This window comes from Miscanthus floridulus, chromosome 4 (genome assembly GCF_019320115.1).
Source record: "Miscanthus floridulus cultivar M001 chromosome 4, ASM1932011v1, whole genome shotgun sequence".
Lineage (NCBI taxonomy): Eukaryota > Viridiplantae > Streptophyta > Magnoliopsida > Poales > Poaceae > Miscanthus > Miscanthus floridulus.
In genome coordinates this window covers 101,368,358-101,380,788 of record NC_089583.1, presented here as the reverse complement: position 1 = coordinate 101,380,788, position 12,431 = coordinate 101,368,358, and the positions used below count along the sequence as shown (strand labels likewise).

Sequence of the window (12,431 nt, the reverse complement as noted above, 5' to 3'; positions counted from 1 at the left end):
CCTTCCATATCTGGAGGATTACCTATCAAGTCTAAACAATTCAAAGTAACTGACCCCCACTAAGCATATATATTAGAAAAATGACCCTCACATATGTATGAATTCATCATTACAGTATATATATGATCAATAGAATTTCATTATGATTGCAATTCTAATTTCTATAAAACAAATCAAATAAAGGCAGAGAGTGGTATCAGACACCAAGCAATGACAGTATTTCATATATCACTTAAATAAGAAATGGTGGCTCAGAGATCTGTTATGAAGATGGTGATATATGTTTTTTTGTTCATATATAGCAGTGAGCTAGGTATGTAACAAGCAAACAGGCTATAACACATACATCACAATGCTATAAGATGTAAAGCATATATGAGTTACTAAGTAAAGATACACACTAATCTTTCCAATCTATCTGGCTTTCTGTATATTGAAGCAAACCTGGCCCATTTCTGATCACCAGGCATATTTGCTTCAAGTTTCAGAAGGTACAACTAAATCAACCTTTCTTCTGAAGTATAAAGTATAATAAAGCGATCCTATATGTTTGGTACATATCATTTCTTGACTAACTGAACTGCAACATTATTTTTTCCAGTCTCTACATAAGAAACCAGTGTATTATGCGAGGGCATAATAGGCTCATTATTTCTGTATTCAATAAAACCATTTGTCTGTAGGCCTTCCAATGCTCCAGGTCTCCCATAACAAGTGGCCAAATGGATGCAAGTAGATGTGTCTGGCTTGAGACCCAGATCACGCATCCGCATGAATAAACCGAAAGCTTTTTCCACCTTCCCACAGGAAGCATAGACCTTGAAGCAAACATTATATGCACATGCATCCATTGTCCACTGTGGCATTAACATTTTCTCGCAAATCTCTAATGCAGCAGCGTGCATGCCAGCTATGGAGAACAAGAATGCAACAATAGCTTGCTTGGCAGACTTCTTGCCATCATTATATGCTGATTCTAGCTGTAAAACTTCTTTTGTTGAAACATGACCATTTTTCAGTAGAGAAAATATCATTCCAAATGTTGACGCATCTGGTGGGATGTTAGCCAATACCATTTGATGCACTAACTCTGCACAATCTCTAAGGTTGCCCTTAGCCCCATAACATGCCATAACAGCATTGCATGAAGCACAATCAAATAGTAAGCCTGACTTTTGTAATTTGTGTGTAATCCTAATTGACTCACTAAGCAAGCCCATGCTCTTGTAGAGATATGCCATGGTAGTGTATGAAACAGCATCAGCACGACTATTTCTTCTTAAGCTGTCAAAGATTTCTTTTGCCTCAGTGACCATCTCAAGTTTTGCATAAAGGTTTAGCATGGCATTGGAGGCAATGATGTCAGGGCCGCCATCCATGTCATTCATCCTTGAATACAAATCCTGTGCTTCCTTCCAGGAATTAAATTTGCTGTAGGCTTTTATAAGAGATGTTAGGACAATATGGTTTGGAGAGATTCCAGATTGTTCCAACAGGTTACTATAGTGAAGTGCTTCCTCAACATTCCCTGTCTCTGCAAACATGTCAATCAAAACTCCATAAACAACGACATTCGGCTCAACACCTGAGGTCTTCATTTCATTGAACAGATCTATGGCCTCTGGTACCAAGCAATGGCGAGAATAACTTCTAATGACGGCACAGTATGTCTCACATTTTGGTTCAAATCCTGCATCTTTCATTTTACCTAACAGCTTCTTAGCTCTGTGCGGAAATCCACCAACAGAAAACATTTGAATCAAAGAATTATATGTGCACTCATCTGATAAAACACCAGATTCCTCCATGCTCTCAAGCAGAGAAGAGACTCTGTCATACTGCTTTGCCTGACCATAAGCCTTTATCATCACATTATATTCCACAATGTCCTTCTCATTCCCAACTCCTCTTTCAGAGCAGAAGATATGCTCAGCTTCTTCCCACAGACCCTTCTCTGCAAAAGCATCCATGATCGCACTAAAGTTCTTGGATGAGACCCCGTTACCTCGGCAATGCCTCTCAAAGAATGCAGTCGCCTCATCAAGCAATCCTAGATCAACATACATCTTCATGACAATTGGCAGGGACTGCTCATGAACAAAACTGCCGGAATTGAGAACCCCTTCAATCACATCTTCTGCTTCACGTGCCATCTTCCTCTCACATAGCACGTGCAGCAAAATCCTATAGCTCACAGCATCAGGATGTAAGCCTGCCTTCCCGATTTGACAGTAGTACTTCAGAACTCTCTCTAAATCCCCAATTGATGCAAACACAGTCATCATTACATTGTATGTCTTAGTATCAGGCTTGACACCCCTAACCACCATGCTAGCAAACAGCACCTCTGCCTGCGCTGAATTGCCAGATAACCCAAATATGTTGATTAGTGTATTGAACGTATATGTATCTGGCATAACCCCATGAGCAGGCATGCCCAGAAACATGTCCAGGGCGTTCTTCAGCCTCCCAGCTTTCCCATAGAGATCAATCAACGTGTTATATGTCACCACAAGCTTCGGCTTCCTAGGACGCTCCTGTCCCTCAATGGCTGGTGCACCACCACCAGCAGCAAATTTGTCGTCACAGATGTCAGCAAGCAAGAACTGCATAGGACCGTCCGAATCAACCGTGATGCAGTCAAGATCAAGGAAATCGACCTCGAACCTGCCGTCGCACCAATTGTAGAAGAGAGCGAGCGCGTCGTCGTAGCGGCCCTCGTCCTTGAGGATGCGGACGAAGGTGTTCATGGACACCTCATCAGGCGCAACGCCCCGGGCCCGCATGTGGCCGAGCAGCAGGAGGGCTCCCCGCGCCAACCCGGCCTTGGCGAGCGCGTCGGCGAGGGCTGCGTATGCCGGGTTGGAGGGCGGGAGGACCATCCCGAGCCAGGCGCGGTGGAGCACGTCCCACCGGCGCGCGCGAGCTAGGTGCCGCAGGAGGACGGCGTCGTGGACGGGGTTGGGGACGTACCCGGGGAGCGCGCGCAGGCGGTTGAAGAGGTCCCGGGCGCGGCGCCAGCAGCGCTGCCGCGAGAGGAGGGAGGTCTGCTGCCACGGGGACATGGAGGACAGGGCCTCGTCGGAGGGCTGGAGGGCGGAGGAGGCGGGGCTGGGGAAGGGGCTGGAGGAAAAGAGAGAAGGTGGCGGGGCTAGGCGGGGGAGGTGGATACGGGAGGCGGCGGGGGGAGGAGGAGTGAAGGAACTGGAGCGGGAGCCGACGATCGGCGCGCCCGCTCCGGTGACGGCGGCACCGCCGCCGGCGCCGGCGGCCGGAGGGCAGGGGGCAGAGGGGATCATGGGCGAGTCGGGGGAAGGAGACAAGTGACAAGAGGTTTTAAGGCCAGTGGGGGCCACTGCTCAGAGTGAGTAAGCCGACGAGCAGACCTCGTCGCCGAATGGTTGATCGTTCTGGGCTGAATGCGACACATTTTTAGGCCCATGCTTTGATCATTGACTTTTTTTTGTCTCCATAACACCCCATTTTACTGGGCCAGAACTGGAGGGCCCAAGAGGAAAGTTTGTGCCTACGCTCCGTGATCATTAATTCGGTTTTTGCAAAAATAAATGCACAAATGAAAATTTTGCAGAAATGTACACTGACCAAGAGGGCGAGATGTACACTTCATCTTTTCAAACGGCGAGATATAGATTTCAATTTCTATATGAGCTGAATGGAGATAAAGTTTCTACGAAAAGTGCAGATTTGATTATCACAATTTCGTAGTCCATCACCCCTCTGTCCTTGTTTATAACCATCTTGGTGCCGAAGAAAATAGATATCAAGCTCTCTATTTTTTATATAAATTTTATCTTCATCCAAGCTCTCATGGAGAAGTTATCACCATTTGAAATGGGGAAATTTATATCTAGACATTTCAGTTGCATCTCAATATGCTATGAACAATCAGATCTGCCCACATTCATGTTAGTATATTTAGGGGGTGGTTTTTTTCAAATTTCACGCATTTTATCAAGAGGATTTGTTAGTGTTGCAACGCATCAAAATGACATGTAAAACACTAGAGGACTCTGGCGACCAACACAACGCCCAACAAGACGGCAAACACAGCTAAGCGCAGGACACTGCGGAGGAACACCATAGCACTACAGATCCCTGGAACTAGAAGCAACCACGCAAGGTAAACTTCAGACGCTAGGGCAACTGATGCACACCAGGTAGTATGAGTTCCAAAAGCAATTCATAAACTATGGTACTTGAAGCAGCGGACTGACAACTTGCGGCACAAAATTGACAGTCCACAAGGTATTCACAATCGAGAGAGACCAAAAGAACCATATCTAGCCATTTTACAGTGAAGTGCTAATGCTAATGTTGCATATCTTCTCCAGTAAATCCAGACTATACAGGTCCAACATGTTGACTAGTCCCTTTGAAGCACTAAGAAATCCCTTGCAAGAAACATATTCCCTCCCAGTGATTACTCAGAAAGAACTCGCCCCACACAAAAATTGCCTTGGAGTAGTGCCGAAGACGTCCAACCTGATGCTCGGTGTCACCGTCATTTTTTTGAAGAAACTAAAGAACTGCGTTTGTGGAGGATGGTGTGACACCACTGCCAGAATCACCTGTTGCAACCAGTAATCAGAGGAAGGTAAGTACATGTGTTACAACCACGGCCCGTAGGTAGTTGCTTAGTGTATTGGCTTAGTGTACTGGCAGAGAGTTTATCAAGATGAACTGTGCTGCTGGATCCTAATATGCAGAGTCATTGTCCCAGCAACTTACTGCATGCTATCAGCTGAATTGCCATCATAATCCATAAACATCAGTTCATCTGGAACCTAATGTGTCTAATCGTTGTCCATCTTTGACGCGGTTGATTTGTCTGTTAGTGTTGCTGCTGTTTCTTATCACATAATGCATATGCTCAGGTGCAGCTACAACAAGTTTGCTTGGCATAGTGTTCACTTTTAATTTATATAACTGTTTTGTTTTACTATTCCAGATGTACTGAAGATTGAGAAGAACCTTTGCAAAGCCAGAAATGTAGATATTTTACCCACAAAAATATATATATATATATATTTTATACAAAACTATGATTTGGAGGCACCTTTTTTCTTTTTCTATACTTATTGTGACCTTGCTTAAATGCTCCCCGTCCACAATAACTACCTCAATTCATGTAGGTTAGCAAGATTCAGGTGAAAAGATCCTAATCAATGAGATTTACCATTTGTTGAACTTCCAGTACTTGGCTGAGAACTATTATCACATACTGAAGGATCAGCATGACTGACAGAACCTCCATGTACTTCGACATGGCCAACCATGGACTGCTCTCTTATCTCAGAGGCTTCTTTCTCTAGAAATTTGCTTTCGTCCACAGAACTCAAACTAGGTCCAGCTACCTCACTGGAAGAAGCCTCCATTCTTGATGGTGAAACCCCTTCTTCGATGTTTGCTTCAGCATCAGTACGAGCATGACCTGAAATTTGATTCTGAACTTTAGGAAAAAAGAATGACAGCGTTATGTCACGATTAGAACTGATTAATTCATTGTAGTCTTTGGTTACCATCTTTCAAGACAGGTCCATCAATTACTAAACCAATAGGTGCGGGCCTCTCGCTTCCCGAAGGACTTGAATCGTATAAAGGATCCAGAACGTGGGTATCATCAATGACGACCACTTCCTTGGCTAGAAAGTGGGAAAACACTTATAAAATGTGGGATTCATATACAAATCGCTAGCTGAAAAAGGATATATTACTCTATGGTACCTGGTGGTTCAACGTCATTCACTTCAAAAGGATCATCAGTGGTTTCGGTTGATGACGACGTCAGCTCGAGATCATTTGAATGTGGGGACATCTGATTCAATCCATTGCTTGTCATATCTATTTCTTGATGGTGTTGCATGACACTAGGATCCTCTAGCAATGTATTCTGAGAAAAACTGAAATTTTCACTCTGTTGTGCTTCCTCCCAATCATTTATATGTTCACCAGACAGTGATATGTCATCATCAGAGGAATCACTAATTAATACAGGTGGCTCCATGTCAAGGGCAAGAGAAACCTCCCTTACATGCCAAGCTATATGTGCATGTTCCTTCGTTTGAGTGAAAGAAGATTGTTGTCCTTGGTTTGAGCAATCCTCCAGAACATCCTTCTGGCTTTCTTGGTCGGCAACTGAAGAAGTACTAGCCGAGTCTTGAGCAGAACTGGCCTTGGAGTTGCTCTTTTCACTAGTTTCTCCTTCAAGAACTGGATCTGTCATTTCCTCGTTAGCCATTTTTTCTGTCATGAAGTATGGTCTGAATCGGGAAGGCTGCGTATCTTGCAAAAATTCACTAAGGAATGGTGCTCCTTCAGTGAAGCTCTCATGCCTCCTCAACAGTGCACTCCTCTGTAGATGACATGCTACAGGAATAGGTTCAGCATGGCTTGAGTTGGCTCCTCCATTGGAGCTGCTCTCATTTGCTTGCTCACTTGGTAGATCAAATGGGTTTCCTGTTTCCAACAACGCAGATGGAGCAGAATCTGGGAAGTTATCTTCATTGTAAGGAAGATCGAAAGGATTTTTCCTAGGAGCGAAAACAGCAGGAATTTGAACATTAAACTTTGATAGTTCTTCAATAGTGGGTAAGGAATCAGTGCTACCAAATTCGATCAAGTTCCTGTCTGCGTATTTCCTTGCCCGACGCCTAGCAATTAGGGTCTCCAACCTTTGGTTACGCTCAATCTCCAAGCACCCGATTTTCAGTATGTTCTTCTGGTCGTCAGCAGTCCATGCTACAACTTTAGCATGCTGTTTCCCCTTGCGTACATTGCCATCATTGCCCTGTTGGTTTTCTGCTCCATCTTCAGTGCTGCTGTCATTGGAGTCACCATCTTGAGAGGACTGTGATGAACTGCTGCCCGACCCAAGATGACGAAATGCATGGAGCATTGGAGCGGTATCAGTATCTGAACCACCTGACTCACTTGATCCTGGTTCCGAAGAAGAAGCTACACCATGAGATCGCTTTCTAATTTTCTTAACCCTGTTTTTGTGCTTCGCCACTCTCTCTTCACCGGACGGAATTGTAGGAAGAGGTACACCCCTAAGAGATTTGCTGCTATCATGGATATCCGAACTCCGAGCATTCTCAATTTTTTTGTAGACATGATCTTTTTCAGGATTGTTCGGTTCACCGTACGCCAGGATGATTCCAAGAAAGACGCCAGTGATTAGGAAGATAGGTGATGTGGTCACGATGAGGGTGAACCAGCCAAAGAAGTACTTGTACAACACAAGTAGGAAAATCAGTAAGCAGAGAGCTGAAGGATGGCGTCGAAAGAATCTGCCTGTGGACCTCAGTGGTGCCATTTCCCTCAAAATATTTCTCCATTTCATTGCAGGGTTTCCACGCTCTGCAATGTGTAAGAAATGACCTTCTATGTTAACATCTGAAAAGATTTATAAAGCACAACAAGAAACAGTTATTTTGTGATTGTAAATCTCAGATGTTGCACGTTTGCACAAGCAAACTAGTAAATAGTCACACTAGTATTTATGTGATTACTGCTTTGCACTCAAACAATGATTACAGTTCTTCTGAACAGTAAAGCAATTGCATTCCTGTTCCAACTCAATCTTCATCGGTTGTATATTTATTTGCACACTTCGGTTTACATACCAAATTTTCTGATTTGAACTGAACCCATTCAAACGGTGTCATGTGAATGAACTTAAAAGCTACTGCTCCCAATTAGTGTCCGATGATCCTTTTTTATTATTTTTTTTAAAGTACCATCAGTACCCAATGTAATTAGGCTTATTTTTAAAAAAATTAGTGTGCGTGCGTGTTTAGCGTCTGCGTCTGTACTTAATTCGAAAAGAAAAAGAATACTACATCAACAGAACGAAACTCCATGCACGCTAAAAGGAAACACCATGGGGAAGCCATCTAAAATATACTGCTTTTACGCCCTAGTTTCCAAATAACCTGATCCCCAAAGAATCACATTGCAGCTGGTTACACAACCGATTTCTCACATTACCAATGTATTACCGATTTGTGCCGCCCCGCTCGGATTGAAAGCTTCCATCAGGAATGGCCACATTTCTCCGTGCGACAAGCTTGGCTGTCATATTTTGTGCGGGAAATGATTCTTTTGACGGAACAAATTTGCCGCATCACCTTATGATTTACGAATTATGATGGTTCTATTCTAATCACTATATAATAAGGCGCGCGATCGAAGTTGCTGGAAACCAACAAATCTAGAAATGCGGGCATCAAACAAATCCGCGACAAGGTGGGCGGGTCAGAGAGAAACGAAGACATTGGAATCGAGGGCTGGAGACGAAGAAAAGAAAAATAAAAAGTGTCTGCAGAATGAACGAGCATTTCCAGCCGAGTTTCCTTACCGACGAGAGAAGAAATCGGGCAGAGTTAGGGTCGATCTGCGCTCCACGGCAGCAGCGTCCGCAAGGCTGGGACGAGGACGACGAAGGCGCCTACGGGAGGGGAGGAGGAGGAAGAGCGGCGAGCCGCGTTCGGCGCGGAAGGCTCCTGCCTCCTGGGGAGTGGGGAGTTGGGAGTGGGGACGGTTGGGTTCAGAAAATTGTAAAAAGGACTCTGCTAATGCATGCAGTGTGTGAGTATGGCGTGCACATTTTTTACGAGTCTTTGCAATTTTTAGTTAGCATTAGCAAACAAAAATTAATTCCTGCGTTCCATGACATACACCTATACACTTTCATCTTACTCTTTAGTTTTTAATTTGGTTTGTAGAATACAATGAGTTGATCCATCACCATCCCTTTCCTCGTAAACTAATAATTATTCCTAAAACCAAACACTCCATAGATCGAAAATAGAGTCATTTCATAGTACGAGAAATGGAGTCATTTTATTAAATTGAGAAATGGACTCATGACACACTTATCTCGAATGAAATTATTCCTCAAATCAAACACTCCATAGACCGAAAATAACTCATTTTCTCAAAAATATGTGAACAAAAACTTGGATGTGTGATCGCATAGACCAAAAAATAACTCATTTTCTCAAAAATAAAATATATGAACACATAAAAAAAATGGATCTAATAACCTCCAAATGCTCTATATTTTCTAGCACCACTATGAAACAAGTCAGCATAGATTGGCTATGTTAGGCCAGTCACTGTGCATCAGTAATTCTTGGAAACTCTGTAGATGATGTGGTATTCTTAGAAATTGTGAAATGTAACTTTGCATCATGGGTGGACTTGGAAATAAGAATGCTAAACTAGCCAACTCCTCTATCTTGGAAAGGTGGGTATTGGATGTCGTATCAATCAATCTAAGAAATGCTTTAGCCAGTGAACTAGGTTTTGGTTTAAGAGCGAATCAGATTTTTGCATATTACTAACTGTGACTATTTTGCCAAAATTGCCTATCCCACAACATGATGAAAAATTTAGATATTCAAATTAGTTGTCCACCACTTTCAAGTTAATTTCAATGCAAGTTCACCCATGTCCATACTGTTCATACTCTCTTCCACGACATTTAGATATATAGTCGTCTCAGATAAAAATGATAAAACGTTCAGATATTTAGATATCTGGGAGCCCAGCATGACACCAGCAATAGCGTGTTGAAGATATGTGGCCGTCTCGGTGGTTCCATGGTGGAGGGGGCGGGCACTCCAACGGTCTCTGCGCGCCTGCAAAGCACTACGACAACCTCAATAACAGCGACGCTTGTGGTCTAGTTGTGGTGTGCCAGCTTGATTTGTGGCCAAAACCCTAGGTACATGGTCCCCTTGATTCACATCGCTTGAATCGTGCCTCCCCCAATCCATCTCAGCTGATGCACATGTGGTTCCTTCGTTGTTGCAAGTGGTGATGACTTCAAGGGGTGGCGGTGGCGGTAACGCGAACGCGAACGCAAGGGCCAGTTCCAAAGATATGGAGCTCAAGCTCAATAAGCCGTTGCTCGACCTATTTTGTTGTTGCCTTTTTCGAAATGTTATACAACACATGTGTGTTTTAGTGCAAAAAAAAACACATGAATTTTTTCTCTCTCCTTCCCTCCGTTCTGTTGACGCACGCGTCCTCCGACGAAGCTGTTCACCCGCCCGCACCTTGCCGCACCGTGACGTTCTGCCGACGCCCCCGCCCACACCGTGACGTCCTCCGACGAAGCTGCGCACCGCACTGTGACGCACTCGGTCTGTCGCGTGGTGCCAGTAGGCCTCTCCTCTTCCTCCTCTGTGATTTGTCCTTCCATAGAAAAAAAAATTATTTCTCGTGATCCATGGATCTGTGATCTTGTGATTGTCTGGAGGTAGAAGGATGGTGGAGGCTGTTGGATCTTAATTCTATGGTGCAAAAAAAATCATGTATTAAAACTGTATAAAACACATGGTTGTTCAGTAGACATACTCTTTTCCTCTACCTTTTTATGGAGCGCAAAGTTTCCTAAGTGTTCTTAGCTGCGATATCACAGGCCTCAACGACACCTTCATCGCTTGTGATGGCATCAAGCACGTCAGTGGTGGGCAGGAGGGGTGTTTTTGTTTTTTAATCTATTTACGTAGCCGGCCATATTAATATTAATCACAAATGAGAATTGTATAAGCGGCAATTGTGATAACCTCTGTCAAATTTGATTGACAGAGACCCATCTTCCTAAAGGCGGGTAGGTGCAACCCCAGCCTCTAGAAATGAGCTATACCATCTGGCCCAACTGTCCAAGGTATGGATGGTATGTGCTGATCGATGGCTATGGACACTTCAATCGTATTTTTAGAAGTTTAGGCATTTTTTTCAAGCAAAGAAGGCCAGAACCAAGTACTCTCCTCAATCACAATTCACAAATATAAATAGGTGATCTTTGTTTTAGCTACGGCCCTCCAATTGCAGATAAGAATAAGTGATATTTTTGTTGCTATGGCCCTCTAATACAAGCTTTGATCACAAATTACGTTTGATGTAGAATTTGAGAACTATAAGTTCATTGTTTGTAGGTAGTTCAATAATCGTATGATTTTGCTGTTTCATGAATACATTTACTGTACAACAAAAGTTGGTTATCAAAATCGAAGTTAATTTTTAGGACTAGGTGAATGTCATATATGTAGAGTACAAACTATACATGAATCATCGTTCCATTTGAATCCTTCCTAGTAGTACCAGTTAACATCCCACAACCCACATTCACAACAAGATTGAGTAAGACTGACGAGCAAATGCTCAAGCTAATAAAGTTATGACTTCTGCCAATATAATAAAATGTTTCGAGAAATTGAGCATTGTTACTGCCGGTATACAGTACAAGAGGCGCAACCGGTCCAATAGTGGCTGAATAGGCCCGTTTAGTTATTGTTTTGAGAAAATTAATGTTTACCTATTAGCTTGAGGGTTATTTCGTAAAAGGATATTTTAGAGTATAAATTCTTGTAATTGGGATTATTGAGAATTAAGCAAAATCAATCTTAATTGTTTCCGGCTTCCTCTGGGAGCCGGGATTTACCCTAGTCGCCCCCTGTTCATCTTCCCACGGCCGCAACCTCGCGACGGCGCCCAGCCATCGGCAGCGAGGCCCCAAGCCTCCTCCCTCACACCCATACAAGCTACACAACGTTGCTGGTAGGATCAGGAATCCTATCAACCTGGTATCAGCGATGTCAGGTTCTCCTCCACTTCCTCCGCTGCCGTCGTCCAGTTTCCCCCCAATCCCTCCGTTGCCGCCGTCCTCTTCCCCCGCCGTGTCGGCGGTCTCCCCTGCGGCTGCGTCCCCCGCATCCTCGGGTGCCCGGCCCCTTACACTGGACTCCCTCGCCGAGGTTGTCGCCGAGATGTCGGCCAATATGGCCCTGATGAACCGGAGTATCGCGGCGATGCAGGCCACGTGGACGGGGCTCACGCAGCAACAGCCTCCGCCAGCGTCGTTGCCTCCACCGCCCCCGCCGCAACCCACCCTTCCCACGCCGTGGGCCACGCCCGCCGATCACTCCACGGCTGTGCCGTCCGTGAGTCTCCCGGTGCTTCCGAGCACAGGCCTCCCCCTCCACATGCTCCTGTGGCCGCCCTCGCCGTCACCAATCCCGTCATGGGCGATGGCGGGTTCAGCAACCGCTCCGATCTACACCATGGCCACTTCCACGTCGACGGCGCCACCACCGCATGCCTCTGCGGGTGGGGATGTGTCCCTGCCTCTGACCCCGAGCGTCTTCTACGGTGACGCGGCGGGTAACCTCTACTACCGAGGCGCCCCATCCTCGGCTGCGCTCCCATCAGGGAACGACGCAGCGGTGGCTATCGCCATGGAGGGTGGCGCTCCCGCCGCCGCAGCTGTCCAAGGAGCACACGCGCCCCCGTGTTTCTACAAGCTAGAGTTTCCGACGTTTGATGGCAGCGCCGACCCCCTCAATTGGTTGAACCACTGCGATCAATTCTTCCGCGGCCAGCGCACCCTGGACTCGGAC

General features: G+C 45.1%; 2 protein-coding genes across 4 annotated transcripts; both read right to left on the bottom strand.

The window, feature by feature from the left end:
* Nucleotides 1-210: 210 nt before the first annotated feature.
* Nucleotides 211-3,299, bottom strand: LOC136548935 (pentatricopeptide repeat-containing protein At1g73710-like). Its single transcript, XM_066540287.1, has one exon. The coding sequence runs from the start codon at nt 3,297-3,299 to the stop codon at nt 561-563; it is 2,739 nt and encodes a 912-aa protein (XP_066396384.1). The 3' UTR covers nt 211-560.
* A 910-nt stretch (nt 3,300-4,209) lies between these two features.
* On the bottom strand, nt 4,210-8,522 carry LOC136552342 (uncharacterized). Of its 3 annotated transcripts, none has more exons than XM_066543883.1 (5): nt 8,381-8,522; nt 5,746-7,416; nt 5,541-5,663; nt 5,198-5,452; nt 4,210-4,589 (listed from the first exon to the last, which is right to left on the bottom strand). In XM_066543883.1, exons 2-5 carry the CDS (start codon nt 7,361-7,363, stop codon nt 4,540-4,542), a joined length of 2,046 nt encoding a protein of 681 aa, XP_066399980.1. In that variant the 5' UTR covers nt 7,364-7,416; nt 8,381-8,522; the 3' UTR covers nt 4,210-4,539. The 3 variants fall into 3 exon arrangements, with proteins under 3 accessions (XP_066399980.1, XP_066399979.1, XP_066399978.1); XM_066543882.1 differs by having other exon boundaries at nt 5,746-7,380; XM_066543881.1 differs by lacking the exon at nt 8,381-8,522 and adding an exon at nt 8,022-8,133 and having other exon boundaries at nt 5,746-7,380.
* Nucleotides 8,523-12,431: the final 3,909 nt, after the last annotated feature.